A 24,243-nucleotide genomic window follows, 5' to 3' on the forward strand; every position below is an offset into this window, starting at 1 on the left:
AAAATTTACCTCATTGCGTGTAAATGACGTGGCATGCTTATCTTATTAACACACGGTGTTTATCGTTTATCAATACATTTCAGTATTCGGAAGTTCATATAAATATTTACAAAAAAAATTTTTAGACTGTCGAATTGATTGAGCAAATTATATGATGTTTATCACTTTTCTTTATAGAAAAGGCTCATATTAATATATGATATAACTTAACTCATGAAAAAATATTAATTAAAAGGGAAAAAAAAAAAAAAAAAGGTCGTCCAGTCGTATACAAATTGGTGACAAACTAGACTAAGGTGTGTCACGTTGCATGCAAATGAAAAAGCAAAAGCATATGTATGTGTATAAATGGATAATAAATTAATATGTATAGAATATGATCAGGCGAGGTAACGCCATAGGGCGAGTGAAGATTTTTCTTGCAAATGTATGATGCTACAACAGAGACCTGACCACAGCCCCCCCAAAATATCGGCTGGCCAACTTGCTCCCTCAGTCCCTCTCCTTCGTCTCCATATGGCTTGGCCTCGTTGTTTTCATTATCATTTTTTTTTTTTATGTACGTTTCGTATAACATTAACACAAGCTGAGTCACTGCCACTCTTTCTTTCTTGGCCATGAATGTGAATTCATTTGAGGAAGATCTCTGCGTTTTGCCTAATAATCCGGTATTTTCTTATTAATCCACTCTAGCTTTTTGTATTTTTGTTCATTCATTGATTTTCTTCTGTTATCTAACTGCAGATGGGTTCTTGCCGTAGTATATGTTTATGTTATTCACGAGCATTGTCTTGTTTTCGTCATCAAAGATATTGTGTCAGATCATCATTTTGTTTTTGTTTTCTTGCCTTAGTCTCCACTAATTTACTTATTATATTCGTTGGCTACCCTCGCAATTTGTTTTTATTCTGTAGTTGGTAACTGTGTAGCGTGATGATTTCCCAATTTTTTTTTTTTTTTTTGTGGGTGTGTTTTCGTTGTTGATCAAAAGACTTTTGGTATATATTCTAATTGCACAATTTCGTAACAACATAACCATATCTGCTTACAATAACAATAGTAATATAATTTCCCAGTTGTTAAATTTTTGTTCTTATTCGTTGGTAAGTGTATCCGCAACGATACTTATTGGAATAATGTAATTTCTCAACTTTATCAACCTGACTATCCATAAGCACTGGGGTATTTTATAATACAAGTATTTCCTTCTTTAATTTTCTGAGTGTACCTAAACAGTTTGTTTAATATTTGTAGTTTGAGATTCAACTTTCTTTTGAATGGAACTTGATGTGTTGTAACAGCACATCAGCTTGATTGATTGAGTATGTCTGATTCAGTATTTCCATTTTATTTGTTAGGTGGTCGATTGGATAAACTGCTTGAAATATTTACTGAATTATGTGCAATTCATTATGTTCATGAAATTTTACTGACATGATTCATTGCAACCTGAAAAATGCAGCCTCTGTTGCAGACCAAACGTATGCCAGGGAACAAGTATAACAGCAGTCCCCTCACACCAAGAACTAGATTAGAGAGACTTCTGAGGGAAAGAGAATTACGGAAAAACAGGTCTTTCCTTCAGAATGAAGGAGAGCCAGATTTCTTTGCAAGTGAATCATTTTTAAATGCAAGTGAAAGCTGGGGTCAAATTGATGAGGAAGAGTTTGCAGGAACAAGGTCTTCTACCGATAATGGAGAAAGGCTAGAAGGACGGTGTAAACAACGTTTATTGGTGGTGGCCAACAGGTTGCCTGTGTCTGCTGTTAGGAGGGGTGAGGACTCGTGGCAACTTGAGATTAGTGTTGGGGGGCTGGTCAGTGCACTTCTGGGTAAGTGATGGCTAAATGTTTTCCGTCTTAGTGTACCTCAATTTTTCTAATTAGATTTTCTGTTTCATCCACTGTCACACCAGGGTTCTGTAATGATGATCTTGCCTACAACTTCTCCATTGTTCATTTTATGCTTTCAGTTGATATATGGGTTTCTATTTTGGTAGTGAAGACCAACTAACCCTGATTATTTTCTGAAGGAGTGAGAGAGTTTGAAGCCAGATGGATTGGTTGGGCTGGTGTAAACGTACCTGATGAGATTGGGCAAAAAGCACTAACTAAAGCCCTTGCAGAAAAGGTTTGAAATTTTGTTTACTTGTACACGGAGTTCTTATAAGATTAGATTTTGTGCATCAGCTGTTATCTTGGATTATGGTAGTGGTGTTAGCAACCTACATTCTTATGTGAGCTTTACACACACACACACATAACTTTCATTCTTCCCCACCTTGCTTGTCATGGTTGCAGAGGTGCATCCCAGTTTTCCTTGATGAAGAGACTGTCCATCAATATTACAATGGTTATTGTAACAACATGTTGTGGCCTCTTTTTCATTATCTTGGGCTACCACAAGAAGACCGCTTGGCAACAACTCGTAGTTTTCAATCTCAATTTGATGCATATAAAAGGGCAAACCAAATGTTCGCTAAGGTGGTGAACAATATATATGAGGAGGGAGATGTTGTTTGGTGCCATGACTATCACTTAATGTTTCTTCCACAATGTCTGAAAGAGTATAACAACAATATGAAGGTTGGTTGGTTTCTTCATACACCCTTTCCGTCCTCAGAAATACATAGAACTTTGCCTTCTCGAACAGAGCTTCTGAGATCAGTTCTTGCTGCTGATTTAGTTGGGTAAGAGTACTGGTTTTTCAGCATGGTATCTTAATTGACAATGCTATGGTTCTTTGTTTTTATTTCATTTCATTAATCAATTTTATATGTTAGATGAGTATCTACAAGAAGGTCTCCAAGTTCCCTCTAATTTTAGTGCTAACAGGATCGGGCTTAGTAGTGGTGCATGGTACCCACTGGAACAAATGTCTCCGTAGTGCTTGACCTGTTTCTTCACCTTTTATCTCTTCTAATTCTGTGGGAAAATGGTAGATGTATGAAACACTGAGAGCTCCATATTTGATGGGAGTAGTCTCTATACTGAGCATTAACATCTAAACCCTTGATATCAGACACCATTTGTAATTCCTACATCAAATTTGTGCCAAGATATGATAGTGAATTATATATTTATCCAACAGTGACAGTGTTGGTTTAGTGCAACTGCACCGAGTATAGCAATCATGCTACCCATGTCATCTTCAAGAGTTTGTATTTTTAGCATCAAAGCAATATTTAATCTGAACCCTGGCTGGAATAGTCATTTTCTGCTCAGACATGGATTACTTTAATCATTCACATAAATACTAGCCCTTAAGTGCAAAATGCTGCAGAAGAATAAAAAGACAATCAATAATTTCCTCTCCCCAAAATTATCATGCTTGTGAACTAGTTAGGTTCTGTAGATTCAAAAAATTTATTTCTGTCTGCTATCAATTTCTGATATCTGTTTCTTACTATTGGAATTTTTAATTTTAAGTTCTGAACCACTATACTATCACCTACATCAGTTTTTTAACTTTGCAGCTTTCACACCTATGATTATGCAAGGCATTTTGTTAGCGCTTGTACTCGTATTCTTGGGCTTGAGGGTACACCTGAAGGTGTAGAGGATCAAGGAAGGCTGACTCGTGTGGCTGCGGTAAATATTTGCTACTAACTTTTTCCTTCTCTCTTTTGTATGTACAGCAACAAAACTGGAACTTTAGGTTGTCATGATTTGTAGGTTTGTGTACATACAAATATCTTTTTATCAATATGAACTCCGGGGAATCTTTCCTCATGATTGAAATCTCTGTTTCTTTGGGAGAGTGAAATTACAGTTTCCAATTGGGATAGATTCTGATCGGTTTGTTCGAGCTCTTGAATTACCTCAAGTCCAGGATCACATTAACGAATTGAAAGAAAGATTTGCAGGCCGAAAGGTGGGATCTGTTTGTTCTAGTGAAAGCACCATATTAGCTATTATAATTGAGCTTGCCAATTGTGTGTCCAAAATTTGTGGCTATACATATAGAGATTTTGTTAATTTTCAACAAAATATTTATAGATCTGCATTTTAATACAGATTCGGTAATATATTGTTTACTCTGTTAACCCTTTGCATACTTCATGCATTAATGGCAGGTGATTGTAATTTAACCTGATAATCTGTTTTAATTCTCTAGTGATTCCAACAAAAAGAATTGAAAGAAAGATTATCTCTCACATGCAGAGCTACGCACACAAAAATGCACTGAAAATTGCAGACACACTTGCACAAACATCAAGTTAAACTACAGTTCTTCCCATTTGGAAATTTCAAAACATTTTCATTTTCTTTCTTATGTTGCCAATGACACCAACATTAAGCATTATAATATTTCTTGACAGGCACAGTACCAGTTATGATCGCCACTGACTGAATATATTTTGCTAATGTTAGCTATTTTTTTCCCCCTTGCACATGATTGAAACCTCTACCTTTTGATGTTTATATAATTTTCCTTCATACCTAGCCATGTTCTGCATTCGATATCTTGACCAATTATTCTTATTTTTCAACTATGGGCAGGTAATGTTAGGTGTTGATCGTCTTGATATGATTAAGGGAATACCTCAAAAGATTTTGGCTTTTGAAAAATTTCTTGAGGAAAATCCAAGTTGGCGTGATAAAGTAGTCTTGATTCAAATTGCTGTGCCAACAAGGACAGATGTTCCTGAGTGTATGTTTCTTCCTAACACACTCTTTCCCCGGAAGTATATTTGTCATTCGTTTCAAATTTCTATTTATTTGTTCAAACTGGAAGTCTGACGAAATCACTGCTTTGCTGCCCTGCATATTACAACCTTTTACTTTAAAGTTTCTATCTTAATATGCAGAATCATTTATCAGTTATGTCCTTTACCTTTATTTATTTATTTTTTTTATTTTGCAGATCAGAAGCTTACTAGCCAGGTTCATGAGATTGTTGGGCGCATTAATGGAAGATATGGAACACTTACTACTGTTCCAATACATCACCTGGTTTGTCATGGTCTTACTTTTATCCATCAACTCAATAGCGGAATGACTATATCAAAAGGGGGGGGAAAAACAAAAAAAAAAGAAAAAAAAGCCTTCTAGCAAATTAAAATACTTCATATAATATACAATTTACAAGGGCTTTTCGAGTTACCGGTCCATATTGGAAATATACACAATACATATTACAGTATCATGGAATGTGTTTACAAATTAATGCAAAACCTGAATTACAAGCAACAATCGTAGGTTAAATTTCCACTCACTAAAGCCCTATTTTCATGAAGACTTTCTATATGATCTTCCTACAGTGCTCTAAGCCTCTAACCAAATTACTTTTGGAGGCTATATAAGATGAAATGTTGTCATTTCTGTAAATTTTGGCATCTAGAAATAAAAAGTTAGAAGAATTAGTCAAAAGTGCATCAGGTTAATGGTTTTGCATGCATGTACTTGCCTTTTTCTTGTGGCTTAATAATACATTGGTTTCCCCTTTTCATTTTTAAAATTTTATTAAATATATTGTGTAAAATTTATCATTTGACCATTGCCGTTCACCGATCATCTGAAGGTCTCTAAAGCATTTTATTCTCTATGACAGGATCGATCTCTTGACTTTCATGCATTATGTGCACTATATGCCATTACTGGTACTAATTTTGTCCCATAATGCTCAGAGTTGTTTATTATTGTCGTATTTTTTATTTGATACTCTGTCTTAAGGACTGTCCAATAATTAATTGATCTCTTATACCTGCAAAATAAGATGAATAAGCATAAACAAAGGGAATTTTAATTATTAGGATTTTCATTCTTATGTGTTTATCGAATAGCTCAATCTAGTTTGTGCTTCTTGTGCTTTTTAATGATGATTTCGTTTCTTCGCCAGTATGAACTTTATCCTTTTTTTCTCTTTGGTATTAGCATGCCCTGCATGATCCAAAAAAATATTCTAGTTCTTGAAAAGTGAAAACTATTCGCATTGCAATTTCTCTGGCATACTAGCCAAGAATTGGAAACAGAATTCCACTTTTACAAATCCTATCTGAAATGAATCCGTCACGTGCTGCTATGAACCTTAAATAAAATAATTCATTTCTGAACACCTACAAATAGACTTATCAGATATGGAAGATGGTTATTTTTCTGTAGCATGCCTCTAACTAGCAGATTTTGGTGTGTACAGAATAAGTAACAATGTTATGGTGTTCATTCACATTCTCATAATTTTTCAACTTCATTCAAAGCAGGCTTGCTCTCTTATTCACTTAATTCTAAAAGCATTGATGTCTGAATAGGAGTCTGTAGATTATCACTCTTTGTTCTTTTGGGTCTTTTTTCTTGTTCAGATGTAGCACTTGTTACGTCTTTAAGGGATGGGATGAACCTCGTCAGCTATGAGTTTGTTGCCTGCCAAGCTTCCAAGAAAGGAGTACTCATTCTGAGTGAGGTAATCTAAACTCTTTAAATTTATTTATGATTAACTCTTAGATTACTCAAAGAGTAGCTGTCGTTAAAATAAGTAATTGCGAAATATGGTTTGGCTGCCAAGTGGTTGAGAAAAGGAAGATAATGATGTAGGCTAGTGTCAATTATACTTTCCCATATTTATAAACACGGAACTGCATCAATCTTGTGATAATACAAGGCAAAGTAAGTTTTCATTTATGTGAGCCATGAGTTTTGATTTAATGTATTTTTAAATCCATAACAGAGATTAGGATATTTTGGTGGTCTTAGAAGTGGTACCATCAGTAATGCTAAAGTACATTGCAGAGTACTGTGGGTAGTATTACTTTCTGGCTTTTGAGTTTGGAGGTAGGAAGAAGTTTGGAGGTGAACTCTTTTAGAGATCTATTGCTGGTAACCTAACCATCAGAAATTGGTGTCTTTGGAACAATGAGGTGTACTTATTGATGAACTTGTGTTTGTCAGTAAAATATAACTTTGCCTGATTTGGAATCCATTGCTTTTCCACTGTAAATATTTATGTGTGTATGGTAGGTTCTGTTATATTGAAACATTGGAGATAGAAGGTAGTAGGCCTTCATTAATTGCGTCACACCAATTAGTAAATTTTTGCATATTATAAAGCTTAAGTTTTTGTTAAAAGAATTCTATTCATTCCTAGTTTGCAGGTGCTGCACAGTCTCTTGGTGCCGGCGCAATCTTAGTAAATCCATGGAATATTACGGAAGTTGCTTCTTCAATTGGTTATGCTTTGAACATGCCAGCTGATGAAAGAGAAAAACGGCACCTGCACAACTTCATGCATGTGACTACTCACACATCTCAGGAATGGGCTGCAACCTTTGTAAGGTGTTCATCATTCTCTCTCTATGATTTACTTATTTTCCATGAGTATTCCACTCCCAACTTATATATTTGCTTGATGAAGGTCACAGAATTTGAAATAAGTAATCTTTTCTTGTTCTCCTCGACATCCAGAATGTCAATAAGTTCACCACCCTCACATCGACACATTAGTGAAAGTCTGCACACAAAGTGGAGAAAATGGTTGTTTCATTGTTTTCTAGTTGTGATGAGCACTATCCTTGTATTGACTGTTCCATGGCTTGTTGGTGCTTTCAATAATTTCACATGACAGCACACAAAATATTGTATTTGACATGGCCAAAAAAATTTCTATTGTTGTCTCAATCACTAAATAAACTTGTGTGTGTGTGTGTGTGTGTATATATTTGCAGAATAGTAATGTTTTATCTTCATATGTTACTCTAATTCTGATGTTTCTTGCCACATAGTGAACTCAATGATACCATAGTTGAAGCTCAAATAAGGACTAGACAAGTTCCACCATCTCTTCCAATCAAAGGTGCAGTTGATAGCTATCTGCAATCCAATAATCGATTGCTTATACTGGTATGCTTGTTTTCAAATTCCTCTCGCCTAGTCATTGTGCCTTGTAAGAGGGTTTATGGAATATCAATTATCCCCCATATTGCACTCATGTATCCTCGCTCTTAATGTAGGCTGGGTAGTGGGCATTAGTTATCTTTTCTCTTTTTCATTAACTGTACCAAGTCTAGTCTAAGCCATTTTACAAAAAAACTTAGTATTCTGGTGAAATATGACTTAAAGACTGTCAGAGTAGGTGGTGAAAGAAAACATTCATGCATTCGACAACATTTGTTAGATTCTTACCTCCATGATCAACATGAATTGACATTACAGGGATTCAATGCAACTTTAACTGCACCAGTTGACTTCCTGGGGAGAAGGGGTGGTCAAATTAGAGAAATGGAGCCTAAACTGCACCCAGATTTAAAAGAACCCTTGAAGAGGCTATGTGATGATCCAATGACTACAGTTGTTGTTCTCAGTGGAAGTGACAGAAATGTCCTAGATGATGTAACCTCGTTTCTCAAATGATCTGTTCTTCTATAATTTGAATATTCCACTTTGGACTAACAGCTTCATATACAGAATTTTGGTGAATACAATATGTGGCTGGCAGCAGAAAATGGAATGTTTTTACGTCTTACAACAGGAGAGTGGATGACAACAATGCCAGAAAATTTGAACATGGACTGGGTAGACAGCGTCAAGGTTTAAATCTTAACTACTAGAAAACTAAGTATATTCTATGTAAAGTTCTCTAGACTCTGAGCTACTGATGGTTAACATTTTTCAGCATGTCTTTGAGTATTTTACTGAAAGGACACCACGATCACATTTTGAGGTCCGTGAAACATCCCTTGTGTGGAACTATAAGTATGCAGGTATATGACCATAAACAGTGAATTTCGATTTATGCTATATGAAGAGACTTTCATTGGTTTATTCATCCATTTTGGGAAAACTGAATCTGCAAATTTAGACCTTGAGTTTGGAAGACTTCAAGCTAGGGATATATTGCAGCATCTATGGTCAGGCCCAATATCAAATGCATCCGTTGATGTAGTCCAAGGTGGTAGATCCGTTGAGGTTCGGGCTGTTGGTGTTACGAAGGTAAATCTATGTTGGTTGGCAGCGAGTGTTTCGTGCTTGTGTAACTATCAGTGATCATACTTTTTCTGTTCCTTGTTGAACTTTCACATATATCAACAGGGTGCAGCAATTGATCGTATCCTGGGAGAAATAGTTCGCCACAAAGGGTTGAAGACACCTATTGACTATGTCCTGTGTATTGGACACTTTCTTCAGAAGGTGTGCTTTTCTTGGCTTACAACTTATGAGCAACTTTCATTTATTAGAAACACTGTTTTATGCATGTTTTAGCCAGAAAATATGCCTCTGTATGTATTGGTCCTGAAATTGCTTTCAATTATTCAATTACTAGATACATGATTATTGTTTAAGCTTTCACAATAGTCAGAGAGCAATGCAATGTTCAAAATTGCCTCTTTCTTGTTGCCCTGTGTTCCGTGATGCTTTACCAAAATGGAGTTGGCACAACATGCTCTTCAGAGATTGATTTGGGAAGCCACAACCTATGTGTTGTTTCTATTTGAAGCACAATTGAAGTGAAATGGATAAAATGAAACGAACGATTGATTTTGAAGCAGAAAAATATGATTAGTTGTTTTTGAATGATGTTGCCTCAGGATGAAGATATTTATACATTTTTTGAGCCAGAGCTTCCTTTCGAATCACCTGCTGGACCAAGAGCAAATGCAGCAGATCATTTGAGGAGATCATCCATATCACAGATTCCACAAGCTAAAAGCGGACCCAAGGTTCGTTTTAGGAAACAACGGTCGTTGTCTTCTATAGAAAGAAAAGTAAGCAATTACTTAACAGGTGGCATTTGGCGGCCTGCAATGCGTGATAGAATGACACTGAATGAAGGCTCTTCGGTACTTGATCTCAGGGGTGAAAATTACTTCTCTTGCACTGTCTCGAGGAAGCGATCAAATGCAAGATATTTTCTTGGATCGTCCGGTGATGTTGTTACACTTTTGAACGAGCTGGCTGAGTGTCCACAATCAAATTGAGAATCCCACCAACTAGTACCGATCAACAGGGGGCATCATGCCATGGTGATTTTGTGAATCTATATATCTACTACTTTCTGGTCAGCTATTACAATTTTTCTTTCCAAAATGCGTAGAATGTTGAGTTTTAGCCAGCAATAGATCGCGAACTGTAGGTATTACCGTATTACTGAGATAAAAAATGATTCAATTCAATGATACTCTTACCTTACGGCAGCAAATTTGAAGGGATAAAAGATAGAAATAGATGAATCTCATGACTAAACCAAAAGAATGTCAATTGTGTACAGCTTGATTCTTTATTTCATGGTGGTGTATATAAAGTAGTTTGATTTTTCACGGCGTTGGTTGTGTCATGGCTGCATGGTATCTAATAAAGAGATGAGAGAATATTCTAAAATGGGGTTGCGGCGGTTGCGCTAGGGAGTAGAGATGGTTGAAAATCTCTATGGAATCCATTATATTAGGGTCGGGCATGTGTCTAATTTTACTCGTATTTTATAAAAAAAGATCAGGCGTAAGTATAATTTTTTATACTCATTGATTAGACGGATAAGGTACAGGTACAAAACCGACTAAGGACAACATTGGGCCTTAGGCAAAAATTTCAAATAAATATTAAATTAAAATTTATTTTGTTCTTGGTGGTAAACTAAAAACTAATGCTTATGTTAGTTGATAAAAAAAAATAGAAAAAATAAATAAATAGAGAAAATGTGTATGTTTAATGCTATAGGTATAGCTCTGAAAAATGTAGATTAGGAGTAAATTTTTTTTCTCAATTATTTGTGGGATTATACTTTCTAATTAGTGCTTCACTAATCTCTAAACTGTATCACAAGTGTATGGATCTAAAATTCTAGTATATTAGGAGTAAAATTTTAATTTGTGAAAGTAATTTTTTTTCTCGATTATTTATGGGAGTATACTTTCAAGTTAGAGCTTGACTAATCTTTGGACTATATAATATATTTTTTAGAATTATAACAAAAAAAACTTTGAAAAAGAAAATGATAAGTGATGAGATTGGATAATGATTCAATATTAATTTAATTTTTGTGCTTTTTTAAACTATCTTCTGAATTTTGATATATCGAAATAGATATATGCTAACTTTTGAACTTTAATGAGCTATTAAAATAAGGTTCGGTTATATTGGAGTTCACCTACGGTTGAGCACGAATCTTAATCACATACACAAAGTGATAAATAATAAATAATGAGTTATATGGATATTGATATCCCCACACAAAACCCAACTCGTTATCGTCCCTAAGCGGAAACAGTCACAGCCACAGCCTCAGAGTTTTGACAACTTAGAAAGATCTCGTAGGCAGGTTATGTATGTGGGTATATATATACCTTTTACCTAGGTTTAGAACGGTGATGCACCTAGCTGTGACCTAAGAGAACGATGCGTGCTCAGAAGCGTTTTGAAACTCCAAAAGTAATCCAAGACAGACGTACATGGTTGAAGAAGAGATCGAGTTGCCGTGATACGTAGGATACTAGTGACTAATGTCAATTGTCATGCCATTTGATAATTTAAAAATGAAAAAGTTTGCACACGCCATAATAGAACAACAATGTAATGTCAAGCCCATCAAGAATCATCTGTGTATATATACTTCGTATATACGAGACATGCATGGGATATATTATTTAAGAAATCTTAGTGGACAGAACTAATTGAATTAATGCATCAAAGCGAAATTCTAAATTTACGATGATATTGAGATATTTGCTTCCCTAAGGGATCCCTTCCGACTCGTTGACCCTCAAATTTTGATTCGTCGATGAATTTCATTCCCCATTTCTTTATGGTGGCTGCCGATAGTTTCAATGCATCAAATTTTCAAACGCTATTATTCGGCTGATAGGAAAAATAGTTAAACTCTCCTGTTATTTGATACATACTAATAGAATCCTCGAAATATTTTAAAACACATCCAAGCTCTCTTGAGTGTCAACTTTTTCACGGATCTTATCATTTTATCCTTGATGGTTATTTGATGTTGGGAATATGGATATCTTTAATTATTTAATTAATAAATATAGTTTTCATAATTAATTAAAAATTAAATAAAAAAAGTAAGGGAATTGTCATAATTTTTCAGTTCAGTCTAAAAAACTTTTACAATTAATTGAGAAATTATTGCAAAATTGCTATATTTGTATGTATGGCGATCCCTTACCTTTTCTCATAATTTTTCAATTAAAAAAAAAAGTTGACACCTAAGAGTTTGATGTGTTTTTGACCCCGCGAGGTAGCTCCAAATTTCAAATTTCTTTCCTTTTCTAAAAAAAAAAAAAAAAAAATTTAGTAGTACTTTATAGAATATAAGTAAATTATTGGCCGGTTATCATGTTCACTCAAATCAAGGATAAATATCTTTTGTGGATGTCATTATGAATGAATAATTAAAATAGACTGCGATGGAAAGGCCATCTTTCTTTCAACTTGCTCATCATATTTGGTAAAATATTAATTTGTATTTGGTGAGTTTTATAATAAACATATAATTTTATATTTGTTTCCCAATTATTTTGAACATTTATATAAGGTATTATACATAGTATTTAATTCCATAATATCTTTAATTTTTGTCTATAAACACATCAAATTTCACATTACTTATATATTATTAAATTGTTTATCAAATACTACTTTAGCTGGATTAAAATTCTGTAATTTCCATTGTATTGCTATAATAAAGATGAAGACATATATCTTTAACGCGCAATGAAGACTCTCTGATTCTCTCAACAAGCTTAGAAAGGAAGATAGCGACAGAAGTGCGTCAAATTGGAGGGGGTAATATCCAATTATCCATCCCAAAAAAAGAAAAAAGAAAAAAAAAAAGAAGATTATAAAAAAAATTTAAATCTATTTACCAAATGGAATCGTATAGTATTGATACCCTACGACTCTATAAAGGAGCAAGAGAGACCGTTTTGATTTGTACTGCTACATACATACCTTTTAAGGTTACCTTAATTTAAACTACTCCCATTATCTTCGCAACATTGCGTAAACAACCATGACCAAAATCTTCATCTTCTTTCTTTTTCTCCTTACCCTTTTGGCCTCAAGTGCCCAAAAACAAAAACAGGTCTATATAGTGCACTTTGGTGGGAGCGATAATGGAGAGAAAGCTTTGCATGAGATACAAGAAACCCATCATTCATATCTGCTATCTGTGAAAGACAATGAGGAAGAAGCCAGAGCTTCTCATCTTTACAGTTACAAGCATAGCATCAATGGCTTTTCGGCAGTGCTCACGCCAGATGAAGCCGCCAGACTTTCTGGTAATTATCATTTAATCGATCATATGGGTTTTATTACATTTGTTAGATAATTAGTTAATTAATCTCTTCACATATATATATGTTTGACAGAATTAGAAGAAGTGGTATCAGTTTATCCGAGCCACCCAGAGAAGTACTCATTGCAGACAACAAGGTCATGGGAATTTGTAGGCTTGGATGAAGTGGCAAAACAGAACTCGAATCACTTCAACATGGGGCAAGACTTGTTATCAAAAGCAAGATATGGCCAAGATGTAATTGTTGGACTCGTGGATAATGGTAAAACCAGAATAATTAACATTATCACTACATTTAATCTTCTGTTTTTCATGTGACTCCATCTCTTATCACTTTTTGTAGTTTTAATTGTATATATGCCAAAAAGTTGTTGTTTCGTTTTCTGTGTGCATCCAGTTCATTCGTTTACTTACTGCTGCATGTGAATGTAAATTCTTTTTTATTTTTTAATTTGTTATATATTTTGATTAGGTGTATGGCCAGAATCAAAGAGCTTTAGTGATGAGGGAATGGGACCCGTTCCTAAATCATGGAAGGGAATCTGCCAAACTGGAGTTGCTTTCAACTCTTCCCTTTGCAATAAGTAAGTGATTTTGCCATTTCTTTCCTTTTATTGACATTTCTTTTCTCATGTACTTGTTACAATAGTATATAGTTACGGGATACCCCTGGGTGAGTGAGTTAGTTCAGTTTTCCTCTACATATGACACTACTTGACAAGCAAAATGATCTCATGTTGCATGAGTTCAAGATTTAAGATTTAGGGTTAGTTTAGTCATAAAAACTTTGTAAAGATGGTAGGCACAAGCTTATCTAGTCTTAAAGAAAATGAGCTCTTGCTAGCTGCTTTTCTTTTGGAACAGTACAAATTAAGAAAGAACCAATGAGCATGCAGTCTTGAAAAAAGCATCGATGTTAACTTCAGAGATGATGGGTTATATATAATAGTGTAAAGTTGATGTGGGGATTCTCAGTATCGATAATTTTGCACTAATTTCAACTATGACCGCTGGCTTGCAATCAACATCCTTTTTACGAAAGCTATCCTCTTCAAAACTTCCAGAATCTTGCATTTTAGTAAAAATTAAACCACAAAAAAAATACTTACTATATCTATAATCTATATACAGTTTATAATGATTGATATATATTGCACTGAAAATTACGTACATGGGGGTGTTTATTAAATAATTATTCAAGATGGTTGTTCTATAAATTGATTATAATATTGTCGACCAGATGGCCGTGGCCACCTCTCAGTTGGACGTTTTCGGAACTACCAAAGAGGCCATTTTCAGTGACAGCGTTCACTTTTGGACTTTTATGTGATTGTATTGCAAAAGTGATCCCATTGGTGGTTCGTTTCTTGTGTGTACGAATTAGACGACAAAGAAGCAATTGACCTATATAATTATTGTTTTTGGCTGCTTTTATTTCACATGCATGTATGTATGTAATATAATTTATCTTGTGAACGTTTATCACTTCGATATAATGCCGGCCCCCAGGCATTCGGAGTCAGATTGCCCTGTACGTACAGTGACTGCTTCGTTAACATTGCTGCAAATTAAATTGCAATCTTCACAGCCGTGTGATGATGCCAACTTTCATGATTTGATCATCAACTCGCTAGTCTTGGAGTTAGGTAGACTGTAGGCATTTTTTGTGTGCACTAGGTGCAGGCTGCAGGTGATATATATAATATAGGGTCCGTTTGGGATTGAGGTTGGGCAGCTGTAACTTAAAAGCTACAGCACTAAAGTGTTTGGTAAATACTAGCTACTGTAGCTTTTAAGCTATGTTGATATAATTTTTCACTTGTATAATACAAAATTTATTATATCTTTAATAATTTTATGAAAATTATTAATTAAAATTTACATTTACTATATATTATTAACTTTTGTTTCATAATTACAGCTTTTTTTTCACAGCAGCTGTAGCTTAAAAGCTACAGCACCTCAATCCCAAACGCAACCATAATATAATGATATACCTATCGTAGCCATTAATTATCATTCATCAATCTAATTAAATTCGGTGACAAGGGAGCATAAAAACATGACGTGAATAAATCTCAAATTAATTTGTATTTTGGAAAGCGCTGTAAGTGAACATGAGAAGCATTACTACTACACATGTACATATATAATTTATTGTAGGATGTTTAAAACTAAGTGATTGAATTAATATTTTACTACAATGAGTATATTGGCAACCTTAATTCAATTGTCAAAAAAAAAAAAATAAAGGGAAAGTCTCTCAGTTAACTAACTACTCTTAATTTGTACTTTTACTTTGCAGGAAGATAATTGGAGCAAGGTACTACTTGAAAGGCTTTGAGCAAGTATACGGGCCCCTCAATGCGACGGAGGACGACCGTTCGCCACGAGACATGGATGGACATGGGACTCACACGGCATCCACGGTGGCTGGTCGTCGAGTCCCAAATGCGTCAGCCTTTGGTGGGTTTGCAGAAGGCACTGCTTCCGGAGGAGCCCCACTGGCCCGGCTAGCCATCTACAAAGCGTGCTGGGCGACTCCCAAGGCGTCCAAGGCAGCAGGGAACACATGCTTTGAGGCAGATATGCTGGCAGCCATCGACGATGCCATTAGGGACGGTGTTCATGTATTGAGCATCTCAATTGGGACAAACCAACCCTTTGCTTTCAATAGAGACGGCATTGCAATTGGGGCATTAAATGCAGTCAAACACAACATCCTTGTCGCTTGCAGCGCAGGGAATTCGGGTCCTGCCCCTTCTTCATTATCAAACCTAGCCCCTTGGTTGATCACAGTTGGTGCTGGCTCCCTCGATCGTGATTTTGTTGGCCCTGTTGTGCTAGGGACTGGCATGGAAATCATTGTAAGCAACTTCATTATAATATTATTCACTGTTCAATGCATAAATATTGTGATAACCTTTTCTTTTCTTTCATTTCATCTTCATAGCTAATTACATTACATTTGTTTTCCTTCATTTGATTGATTTTAGGGAAAAACAGTCACTCCTTACAATCTTAAGAAGATGCACCCATTAGTCTATGCAGCAGATGTTGTGGTCCCTGGAGTGCACCAGAATGAAACAAAGTAATTTTTAATTTTGAGGGTTAATTAATTTATATGACAGTTTTAACAAATATATGTATAATTTTTTTTTAGTGCAGGCACCCTCTTTTTTTTTTTTTTTTAACATAGAGACTTTAATAAAATCATATTTTAATATTACTAAATTGCATGGCTTAACAGCATGTCCGTATTAAAAAAAATTGATAGTACTTATACATGAGAATGGTTTTATATATTTAACTAATTAATATAATTAATTAATGTCTTGAATCTTGATCCTGGGAATTGATTAAGTTGATTTGTTGTTTTTTGCAGTCAATGCCTCCCTGGTTCTCTGACACCGGAGAAAGTAAAAGGAAAGATAGTGCTGTGCATGAGAGGTAGTGGGTTTAAACTTTCCAAGGGGATGGAAGTGAAGAGAGCTGGAGGTGTAGGATTAATACTAGGAAACAGTCCAGCTAACGGAAATGAATACAGTTATGATGCTCATTATCTTCCGGCAACTGCAGTGCTCTATGATGATGCCATTAAAATTCATGAATACATCAAGTCTACCAATAATCCAACAGCAATTATCAAACATGCCAGAACAGTGCTACACACTCAGCCAGCTCCCTTCATGGCTAATTTCACAAGTCGAGGTCCTAATGCTCTTGATCCTTATATCCTCAAGGTAAGCTTCTAAGTTTGCAAATATCATATCAACATATTACTACTACTGTCAGGATTCCATTTCCAGCTGGCACACGATGATGAGTACATGTGCATCTATATATACCTACATTTTAATTTGTTGCAGCCCGACATCACGGCTCCAGGACTGAATATACTGGCGGCTTGGAGTGAGGCATCATCCCCGTCAAAGTTGGCATTTGATAAGAGAATCGTCAAGTACACTATATTTTCGGGAACTTCAATGTCTTGCCCTCATGTTGCTGCTGCAGCTGCTCTTCTCAAAGCCATTCACCCTGATTGGAGCAGTGCTGCTATACGATCCGCCCTTATGACCACAGGTAATAATAACTGTTGTGTTTCTGCTTGATTTTGAAAACATATGGTCTAAATGCCTTCTTGCTTAATTTCTTATCACTTTGTCCTGCAGCCTGGATGAAAAACAACAAGGCTTTGCCAATAACTAATGCAGATGGCAGCATAGCGACTCCATTTTCATTTGGTTCTGGCCACTTCCGCCCTACCAAAGCAGCTGACCCAGGTCTTGTGTACGACGCCTCATACGAAGACTATCTTCTCTACCTTTGCAGCCACGGATTCTCATTTACCAACCCAGTATTTAGGTGTCCGAACAAGCCACCCTCAGCCCTCAACCTCAATTATCCATCAATCGCCATTCCAAATCTGAATGGCACTGTGATTGTGAAGAGGACAGTTACAAATGTTGGTGGCAGCAAGAGTGTCTACTTCTTTAGTGCAAAACCACCAATGGGAGTTTCCGTCAAGGCAAATCCGAGCATTTTGTTCTTCGATCATATTGGCCAGAAGAAGAGCTTCACCATTACAGTGAGACTAGGTAGCGAAACAACGAGGCAGGGTCTTACTAAACAGTATGTCTTTGGGTGGTACCGCTGGACAGATGGACTCCATCTCGTGAGAAGTCCAATGGCAGTGTCTTTCGCATAGATTGAATCTTTCCTCTTTTCTTATAAACTTTTCTTTCTGGGTTTAATCATTGTCCAGATTAGTGAAACGTAAAGAAAGACATTAGAGATGAGACATCTCTAGAGCTTCAATCAGTTTGAAGCATGGTTTTTGGGGAAAATTGACTATCAGATAGGAAAAATATGTATTACCTTTCTTGGATTTGAACTGTAATAAAATTAATCTCCTTTCTCCTCAAAAGCCTGGCTTGTTAATTAACTGCATTGAAGCTTGATAAAATTATAAACTTATTTTATACATAACGTCAAAACATAATAGCAATTGCCAAGAGGCTGGCACTTTTTGGATTTACAAGCAAGGATATGAATGAAAGCCTAAGTCGCGATGATATTATTTAATATTTGAGGCGATTTTATCTGCAGCAGCAGCCATGAAATTTCTCTGCTCAATTTCTGCAGTAAACTCCAAAGAAAGTGATAGGATCACAGGGTATGCCCTTTAGGCATTCAGTTGGTTGAACCAGATTCATACCATGCATCTCTTCTCACTCTGACTCTTTCACCTTTAAAGTGGATGTATTTCCATTTAGAGAGATACTTTTTAAGAACAAGCTTCTGCTTGTCATCTTGACCTACTCTCTGAAAGGCACTTGCAATTCTCCTCACAGTATCCTCATCTGGTCTAACACCAAGCTCCTCCATATCTGCAAATACCTGCATAAGCACCCAAAAAAAAAAAAAAAACACTTAGGCCCCAGAGATATGAAATCATTCTTGAGTAAGAAAGGAAAAGCTCCCAAAGTTCATTTTTCATTTAAAAAAAAAAAATGCACAAGTCATTTCAGGAGTGAGGTGAAACTGCACCCTCATCTTTTATTACCTCAATAATCTTATTTGGCATGTCATGATGATCGTATAAAGAGATCATCCTCGAAAACAATCGCTTTGAGATTGATCGAGTTTGCGTATGTAAAATCATATTCCACAATGATTCGGCCTCATCTGCCCTATGATCCTTGTCAAATGCTAGTAAAAGTGTGTCATATGTTCCCATTGTGGCTCCTTGACCCTTGCTCAGCATCCATTTTGCTACCTGAGAATTGATAGAATTGATAAACTTATACGAATAACAATATCCAAAACCGAGATGCATCAAGTTCTTATTCGTAAATTATTCCATCAGACCATTTAATATAATTGCTTAAAACAAAGAATTAAGTTCTCTGAAAACCTCTTGAACAAAGGATTCATCTCTCTTCATTTTATTAACAAGTAGCTCAAATTATTTTTCTAAAACCATCAAGATTAAAGTAACAGAGGACAGATGTTATCTGAATTGAGACTGCAATCACATATATATATTATTACCAGAGAAGCACAAGCACAACAATATCAAGTGAGTTAAAGTGTTATACTTGAATGACACGCAACCATTGACCCCTTTTCCTAAGAATTCTTAAAGCCTTAGCTGCTGCAATCAATGGAAACTCTGTCTCCCAAGCTGTCCATTTATCCAGTGCTCCATAAACAGCATGTTTCTCATTAGGAAGCTCAGAAACCTGACATTTCAAGAGTTGCACCCTAACATGAAAAGATGATATCACATACAGAACAAGCAAAACTCATAGTTTTTTTTAATCTTTTTTTTTTAGAGAGAGGGGGGGGGGGGGTTCGGGCGGGGGTGGTGGACTTACAATTCTGACAAGATTGAGGGCCTTCTGCCCAGACCCAGCAGAATCCCTTTTCTGCCACAAGTGTTGCTCTTTCTTTCCCACCTTCACTACTAATTTGCTGCATTCAATGTCAATGGTTAAAGTAGTAATATGACTAAAGTGAACATACATAAATAAACAAATGAATTAAGAAGCAAGAGAAAGCACCCACTTCTTCTTTGAGGCATTGGCATTGGAATTAGATACTGGTGGTTGTTTATTTTGATTGAGAAAGCACTTGAGATGGGGATTGCTAGTTGCCAGCTTCACACACGCACAGATACACAGATTGCTTATGAGAAAACAAACAGAACAAGAACAAATTACCGGATTTTCAAAATTAAAGAAACGAAATTTCACCAGTATTTTAATTTTTAAAAAAAAATGATACGAAAGCTGTTTCTTTGCACACCTTAGTTGTGAGAAGAGAAAAACCGGACGCAGTTTGCAATGGGGGAATTCTGCAGCTATTTGAAAACCCAAAACCCATCACCCATGAACTCCGACAAATCATTCAAACCCCCCACTCTCATTTCTCGGCATTATGCTTCACAAAGAATGAAAGGGCAAGCTCCAAGCTACAATTTTCAATTTACCAGATGGTTTTCAATTCCATTTACGGGCAAAACCCAAAAGCTAAAGCTCTTGAGACTTGAGCTTGAGAGAGTTTCAGAACATAAAAGAACGACAACCAACGATCGTGATTTTTTATTTTATTCCCCTTAGTTCCTGGACGGGCCGAGCTGATTAGTTTTTTTGAATAAGGTCCAGCTTAAATTGGACTGGGCTACCTGTTTTCAAATCAGGTCCGAATTAAATTAGACTGGACTTTCGATTTATTTAAAAAGAAATCAATAGTAGATCAGATATAATAAATTTGACTTCAAAAATAAATAAATATTATATAACCCATTAGGTACGGGTACAATCTACCAAATACTCCAATGTTCTAAATTGACGGCATAACAAAAGGTTTAACAACATAGTTTGAAAATTAGTGCGGGTAAGATGAAATCTCCTCCATTTTAGAATAAATTTGACATTCCTAATAAAAAATAAAATAAAATAAAGATAAATTTGACATTCCTAAATTTTGTATTCAAATATAGTAATAAAATTGAAAAATAACCTTCGCGAATGCCACATTTTGATGTCAATACAACATCAGATTCGATCCAAATCAAATTGCTCACATGAATTTTCGGATGTTTTCTTAGAAAAACATCTAGTAGCAAAATTGCCTTACTTCCTACACCAAATCCTTAATCAGTTGTATGCTTGAAGGAACGAATAACATTGTTTGTGGGAGAAGGTTTTCCCATCTACCGAATATTCTGAAGCCTATACCATGGCTATATATCCAAATTTTATTAAACTAAACAAATTCCAAAACTGAAAGTGGATCGTCTCTTATTCGATTATTTCAACTTTGGGCAAGTTTACGAAGAAAAATTTGGAGAAAAATCGTTTGATGTGCCAATGCACCAACATGCATTGCATGCATGCAGTATCAGCTAGCTAATTCCAATATTCCAAATTTGACAAACACTAAACAAGCTGTTGGCCAAACCCTAGTTCCGTGACAGCAATACCTGCTCACTCACCAAATTTTAACCACAATTAGAGATGAAATTGAAGTCACGATCGCCCATCTTCATGAAATTCATATATTTACATATAGTTTATAAATATCTGATGGTAAGTTTGCATGCATGTAAAGGACAAAATTGCAGGAAAAAGACTCCTCAAAAGTCCAAACAAATGGGTCTAATCCAAACAATAAGTTTGTGATAATCACTAACGAACACGTAATCATGTACAGGGTTTTCCAAATTCGTACGTACTTTAAAGACGATATCGAGTTGTAAAGCACTGAGAGCCATAAGCTACGTATAGGTAGGGTTTTAAAATATATATATATATATATATATATATATTGAGAGAGAGAGAGAGAGAGAGAGATTAATGTAATTTTATCTTCTGGCTTCAAAACTTCAACGTTTAAGTTGGCAATTAAAACTACTCGAAGAAAGAAACTCATACATAGTTAATATAATACATGTGACGAGTTCGAATATATTATTGTACACGCCCGCACGCGAAAACTTGCGCGAAAACAACGGGAAGCAACGTGGCATATAATCTAAGCAGAATAATTGAGATTCTCCTAATGATTTCGTTTTCCACGTGGCGAACAATTATTGGTTTGTCGTATTCGAAATCATTCTCGTTGGCATGAGGGGATCAATTAGGTGGACCTCAGGCGTAACCATTTGTTTTCGTTTTTGGTGATGTGGGCCCCACATACATCTGACGCAGCGCATGAGCCGTGGGATGCGCCTGTGACTGTAGCCCTGAATCCTGATTGATTTGTAGCTTTCCGCATACGCTCTTTACCCAATCATTAACAAATGAAGAATATTAATTATTACATCTTCCGTTATCTGCTGTTTCGTCTAGTTTAATAATCGGAACCATTTGATTACTGCAAGCAACCCGGCTCGGCTTGGCTTCTTTAGCAAATCAGATTCTTATTAGTTGTTATTACTCTCTAGTGTTCGTTGTGGATCAGATACTTAGGCTAATGTTCAAGCATTTTATTTTTTTAAAATTGAACGGAAATGACAAAATTTTCCAAAATATTAGTTGAAGTTGAAGTACAGCACAGACATGGGGAATTGACCAAACATGAACAATTAGAACAAAATCCAAACCCTGAAAGTAAAACAGTATGAAAAGGAAACGCATCAGCTGTTCACATATTTTCCCAATACAAATCAGAAAGAGAAGCTCAAAATCCAGAAGAGCTAGAGAGCCAAGCAAGTCAAGTCAAAACGTTAGCTTAACAAGCCAGAAGAAGCAAAAAGGTCCGTAGGCCGCAAGCAAAGTAGCTGTGGGGTAATGGTGTAATAGGCAGCCGACTCTCCCTCATTCATCCATAACACACACAACCCCATAATACTTTTTTTTTTTAGGGGAAAAAAATGAAAACAACTCTCTTACAATCTTCCATAAACAAAACTTACAAAAATCAAACACATTAAAAAAAAAAAAAAGTTGCGGGGACCGCACTCAACGCCATTTACAGTGAGTGACGCCATCTTATAAATGATTTGTGTAGTGACCACGATTTATATTTAGATTCTTTTATCTATAAATCCCAGCCTCAATTTCCTCTCTTGCATTCTTCCATTTGTTCTACTTCTTCATCAATAAATCAAATCCAAATCCAAGATTTTCTGTCAAATTAATTAATTCCGATCCTACGATCAACATGGCCGAGGAGTTTCAAGAATCCGAGGTGAACTTCTCCGGTTACTATAATAACGATAACGGTAACAACGACGACGACAGCTACTTGAGTTATCAGGAAATGGTATTATCAAATAATAGCAGCGGACGCGTGGCACGTGGTGGTGGTAAGAAGAAGAAAACAGTTAATAAGAAGAATAAGTCAGTTCCGGTGAATATTAATATCCCGGCGGATAACACATTCCAGTACGTGGATAGGGATTATGAGTTCGAAGAGGAATACGACGATGATGATGGAGAAATTGTACCACCCCATGTCATTGTTGGCAGAAGAATTACAGGCAAAATGGCCTTTTCAGTCTGTACCGGCAATGGCAGAACATTAAAAGGCAGAGATTTGAGTCAAGTTCGAAATTCCATTCTTCGAATGACTGGTTTTTTGGAAACATAATTTTTTTTTTCTTTTTTACATTCTATTTCTTGAGAGTCAACCCAACTCCAACAACAACCAAAATTTAAGAATAAAAAAAAAACTGTTACTTTTATTTGTTATTGTAACAAAAATGGAAATTTGGAGCTAGAATCAGAATTATATGTATATATTCATATGGGGTTTATTTTTGTTATTATTATTAGTTGGCTTTTCTTCCGATGAATGATTAATTTGCTGGGCTTGGAGGGTTAGTGATGGCGTGAATGATGAATATTAATATTGTTGAATGAATGCTGCAAGTTATTGATTTACAGGCTGGTGAGCATGTGATAATTTGCTAATGCCCTAAATGGTAATACTACTATTACTTGTGCCTGTTGCTGGAGAAGCTTTGTGTTGACTTGGACAGAAGAAGCCCCCCAACATTAACAGCTGTTTTTGCTTTTAAGACAGAGAGATAAGACTTTTGCCTGCAACTTTTAAAGCATTTGCTGATGGATCATTACTGGATTTCATCATTCATGTGAAACTGTTGTTCCCCCTGTGTGTGCTGCCAGTGGTGTACGTACGTGCGTGTGTATTTTATTTATTCATACTTTATGGTAGTTATTCATTCATACATTGCTTCTTATCTTAAAGCTCATTCCGACAGTCAGTCCATGTAAAAATATAAGATTATGGAGCTTTCGTACTAATCATCCAATTGTCAGCATGATAAATTATTGTAACGGTGGGAAGGAGTACAAGTCATCCCTTGTGCATTATTGTTTAAGGATGATGTTCTTTCAAATCTTTTTAAGTAGGTCCGGCTTATTTTGGATATAACTATTCAAATTATACCAATTAAGAAGTTGATGTATAATACTTCAATATATTTTTGTTTGTAATGTTTTAGTAGATTTGTGTATATGTAATACCAAAAAT

General features: G+C 35.6%; 4 protein-coding genes across 12 annotated transcripts; 3 read left to right on the forward strand and 1 right to left on the reverse strand.

The window, feature by feature from the left end:
• Positions 1 to 283: 283 nt before the first annotated feature.
• LOC102616341 (alpha,alpha-trehalose-phosphate synthase [UDP-forming] 1-like) lies at positions 284 to 10,249 on the forward strand. 9 transcript variants are annotated; one of them, XM_052435403.1, is made up of 19 exons: positions 285 to 668; positions 1,463 to 1,832; positions 2,033 to 2,130; positions 2,301 to 2,689; positions 3,476 to 3,590; positions 3,772 to 3,873; positions 4,503 to 4,653; positions 4,867 to 4,955; positions 5,554 to 5,602; positions 6,302 to 6,402; positions 7,084 to 7,271; positions 7,718 to 7,835; positions 8,148 to 8,324; positions 8,400 to 8,522; positions 8,608 to 8,695; positions 8,794 to 8,924; positions 9,024 to 9,122; positions 9,521 to 9,652; positions 9,717 to 9,893. In XM_052435403.1, the coding sequence occupies exons 1-19, from the start codon at positions 618 to 620 to the stop codon at positions 9,750 to 9,752; spliced, it is 2,607 nt and encodes an 868-aa protein (XP_052291363.1). In that variant the 5' UTR covers positions 285 to 617; the 3' UTR covers positions 9,753 to 9,893. The 9 variants fall into 9 exon arrangements, with proteins under 9 accessions (XP_052291361.1, XP_052291363.1, XP_024951338.1 ...); XM_052435402.1 differs by having other exon boundaries at positions 286 to 668; positions 9,521 to 9,697; positions 9,787 to 10,249; XM_006467509.4 differs by having other exon boundaries at positions 286 to 668; positions 9,787 to 10,249.
• Positions 10,250 to 12,817: 2,568 nt separating this feature from the next.
• LOC102616059 (subtilisin-like protease SBT5.6) lies at positions 12,818 to 18,163 on the forward strand. Its single transcript, XM_006467505.4, has 8 exons — positions 12,818 to 13,219; positions 13,310 to 13,498; positions 13,709 to 13,820; positions 15,542 to 16,103; positions 16,233 to 16,327; positions 16,622 to 16,979; positions 17,106 to 17,319; positions 17,409 to 18,163. Exons 1-8 carry the CDS (start codon positions 12,952 to 12,954, stop codon positions 17,942 to 17,944), a joined length of 2,334 nt encoding a protein of 777 aa, XP_006467568.1. The 5' UTR covers positions 12,818 to 12,951; the 3' UTR covers positions 17,945 to 18,163.
• Positions 18,164 to 18,170: 7 nt separating this feature from the next.
• On the reverse strand, positions 18,171 to 20,325 carry LOC102615756 (pentatricopeptide repeat-containing protein At4g18975, chloroplastic). The gene is made up of 6 exons (XM_052435178.1): positions 20,047 to 20,325; positions 19,807 to 19,898; positions 19,617 to 19,713; positions 19,338 to 19,481; positions 18,803 to 19,015; positions 18,171 to 18,636 (listed from the first exon to the last, which is right to left on the reverse strand). Exons 1-6 carry the CDS (start codon positions 20,146 to 20,148, stop codon positions 18,430 to 18,432), a joined length of 855 nt encoding a protein of 284 aa, XP_052291138.1. The 5' UTR covers positions 20,149 to 20,325; the 3' UTR covers positions 18,171 to 18,429.
• Positions 20,326 to 22,614: 2,289 nt separating this feature from the next.
• Positions 22,615 to 23,938, forward strand: LOC102615454 (uncharacterized). The gene has a single exon (XM_006467503.4). The coding sequence runs from the start codon at positions 22,909 to 22,911 to the stop codon at positions 23,335 to 23,337; it is 429 nt and encodes a 142-aa protein (XP_006467566.1). The 5' UTR covers positions 22,615 to 22,908; the 3' UTR covers positions 23,338 to 23,938.
• The last annotated feature ends 305 nt before the right edge of the window (positions 23,939 to 24,243 follow it).

Source organism: Citrus sinensis, chromosome 2 (genome assembly GCF_022201045.2).
Source record: "Citrus sinensis cultivar Valencia sweet orange chromosome 2, DVS_A1.0, whole genome shotgun sequence".
In the NCBI taxonomy this organism is placed as follows: Eukaryota; Viridiplantae; Streptophyta; class Magnoliopsida; order Sapindales; family Rutaceae; genus Citrus; species Citrus sinensis.

Excerpts from the sequence above, each read along its gene's own strand:
- LOC102615756 (XM_052435178.1), bottom strand. The coding sequence starts at position 20,148 with ATGATTTGTCGGAGTTCATGGGTGATGGGTTTTGGGTTTTCAAATAGC. Across the intron at positions 19,482-19,616 it reads CCCTCAATCTTGTCAGAATT|GTTTCTGAGCTTCCTAATGA; the intron begins GTAAGTCCACCA and ends TTGAAATGTCAG. Across the intron at positions 18,637-18,802 it reads TGCCAAATAAGATTATTGAG|GTATTTGCAGATATGGAGGA; the intron begins GTAATAAAAGAT and ends GTGCTTATGCAG.
- LOC102616341 (XM_006467506.4), top strand. The coding sequence starts at position 618 with ATGAATGTGAATTCATTTGAGGAAGATCTCTGCGTTTTGCCTAATAAT. Across the intron at positions 6,403-7,083 it reads GAGTACTCATTCTGAGTGAG|TTTGCAGGTGCTGCACAGTC; the intron begins GTAATCTAAACT and ends ATTCATTCCTAG. Across the intron at positions 7,836-8,147 it reads ATAATCGATTGCTTATACTG|GGATTCAATGCAACTTTAAC; the intron begins GTATGCTTGTTT and ends TTGACATTACAG.
- LOC102616059 (XM_006467505.4), top strand. The coding sequence starts at position 12,952 with ATGACCAAAATCTTCATCTTCTTTCTTTTTCTCCTTACCCTTTTGGCC. Across the intron at positions 13,220-13,309 it reads TGAAGCCGCCAGACTTTCTG|AATTAGAAGAAGTGGTATCA; the intron begins GTAATTATCATT and ends TATGTTTGACAG. Across the intron at positions 16,980-17,105 it reads TTGATCCTTATATCCTCAAG|CCCGACATCACGGCTCCAGG; the intron begins GTAAGCTTCTAA and ends AATTTGTTGCAG.
- LOC102615454 (XM_006467503.4), top strand. The coding sequence starts at position 22,909 with ATGGCCGAGGAGTTTCAAGAATCCGAGGTGAACTTCTCCGGTTACTAT.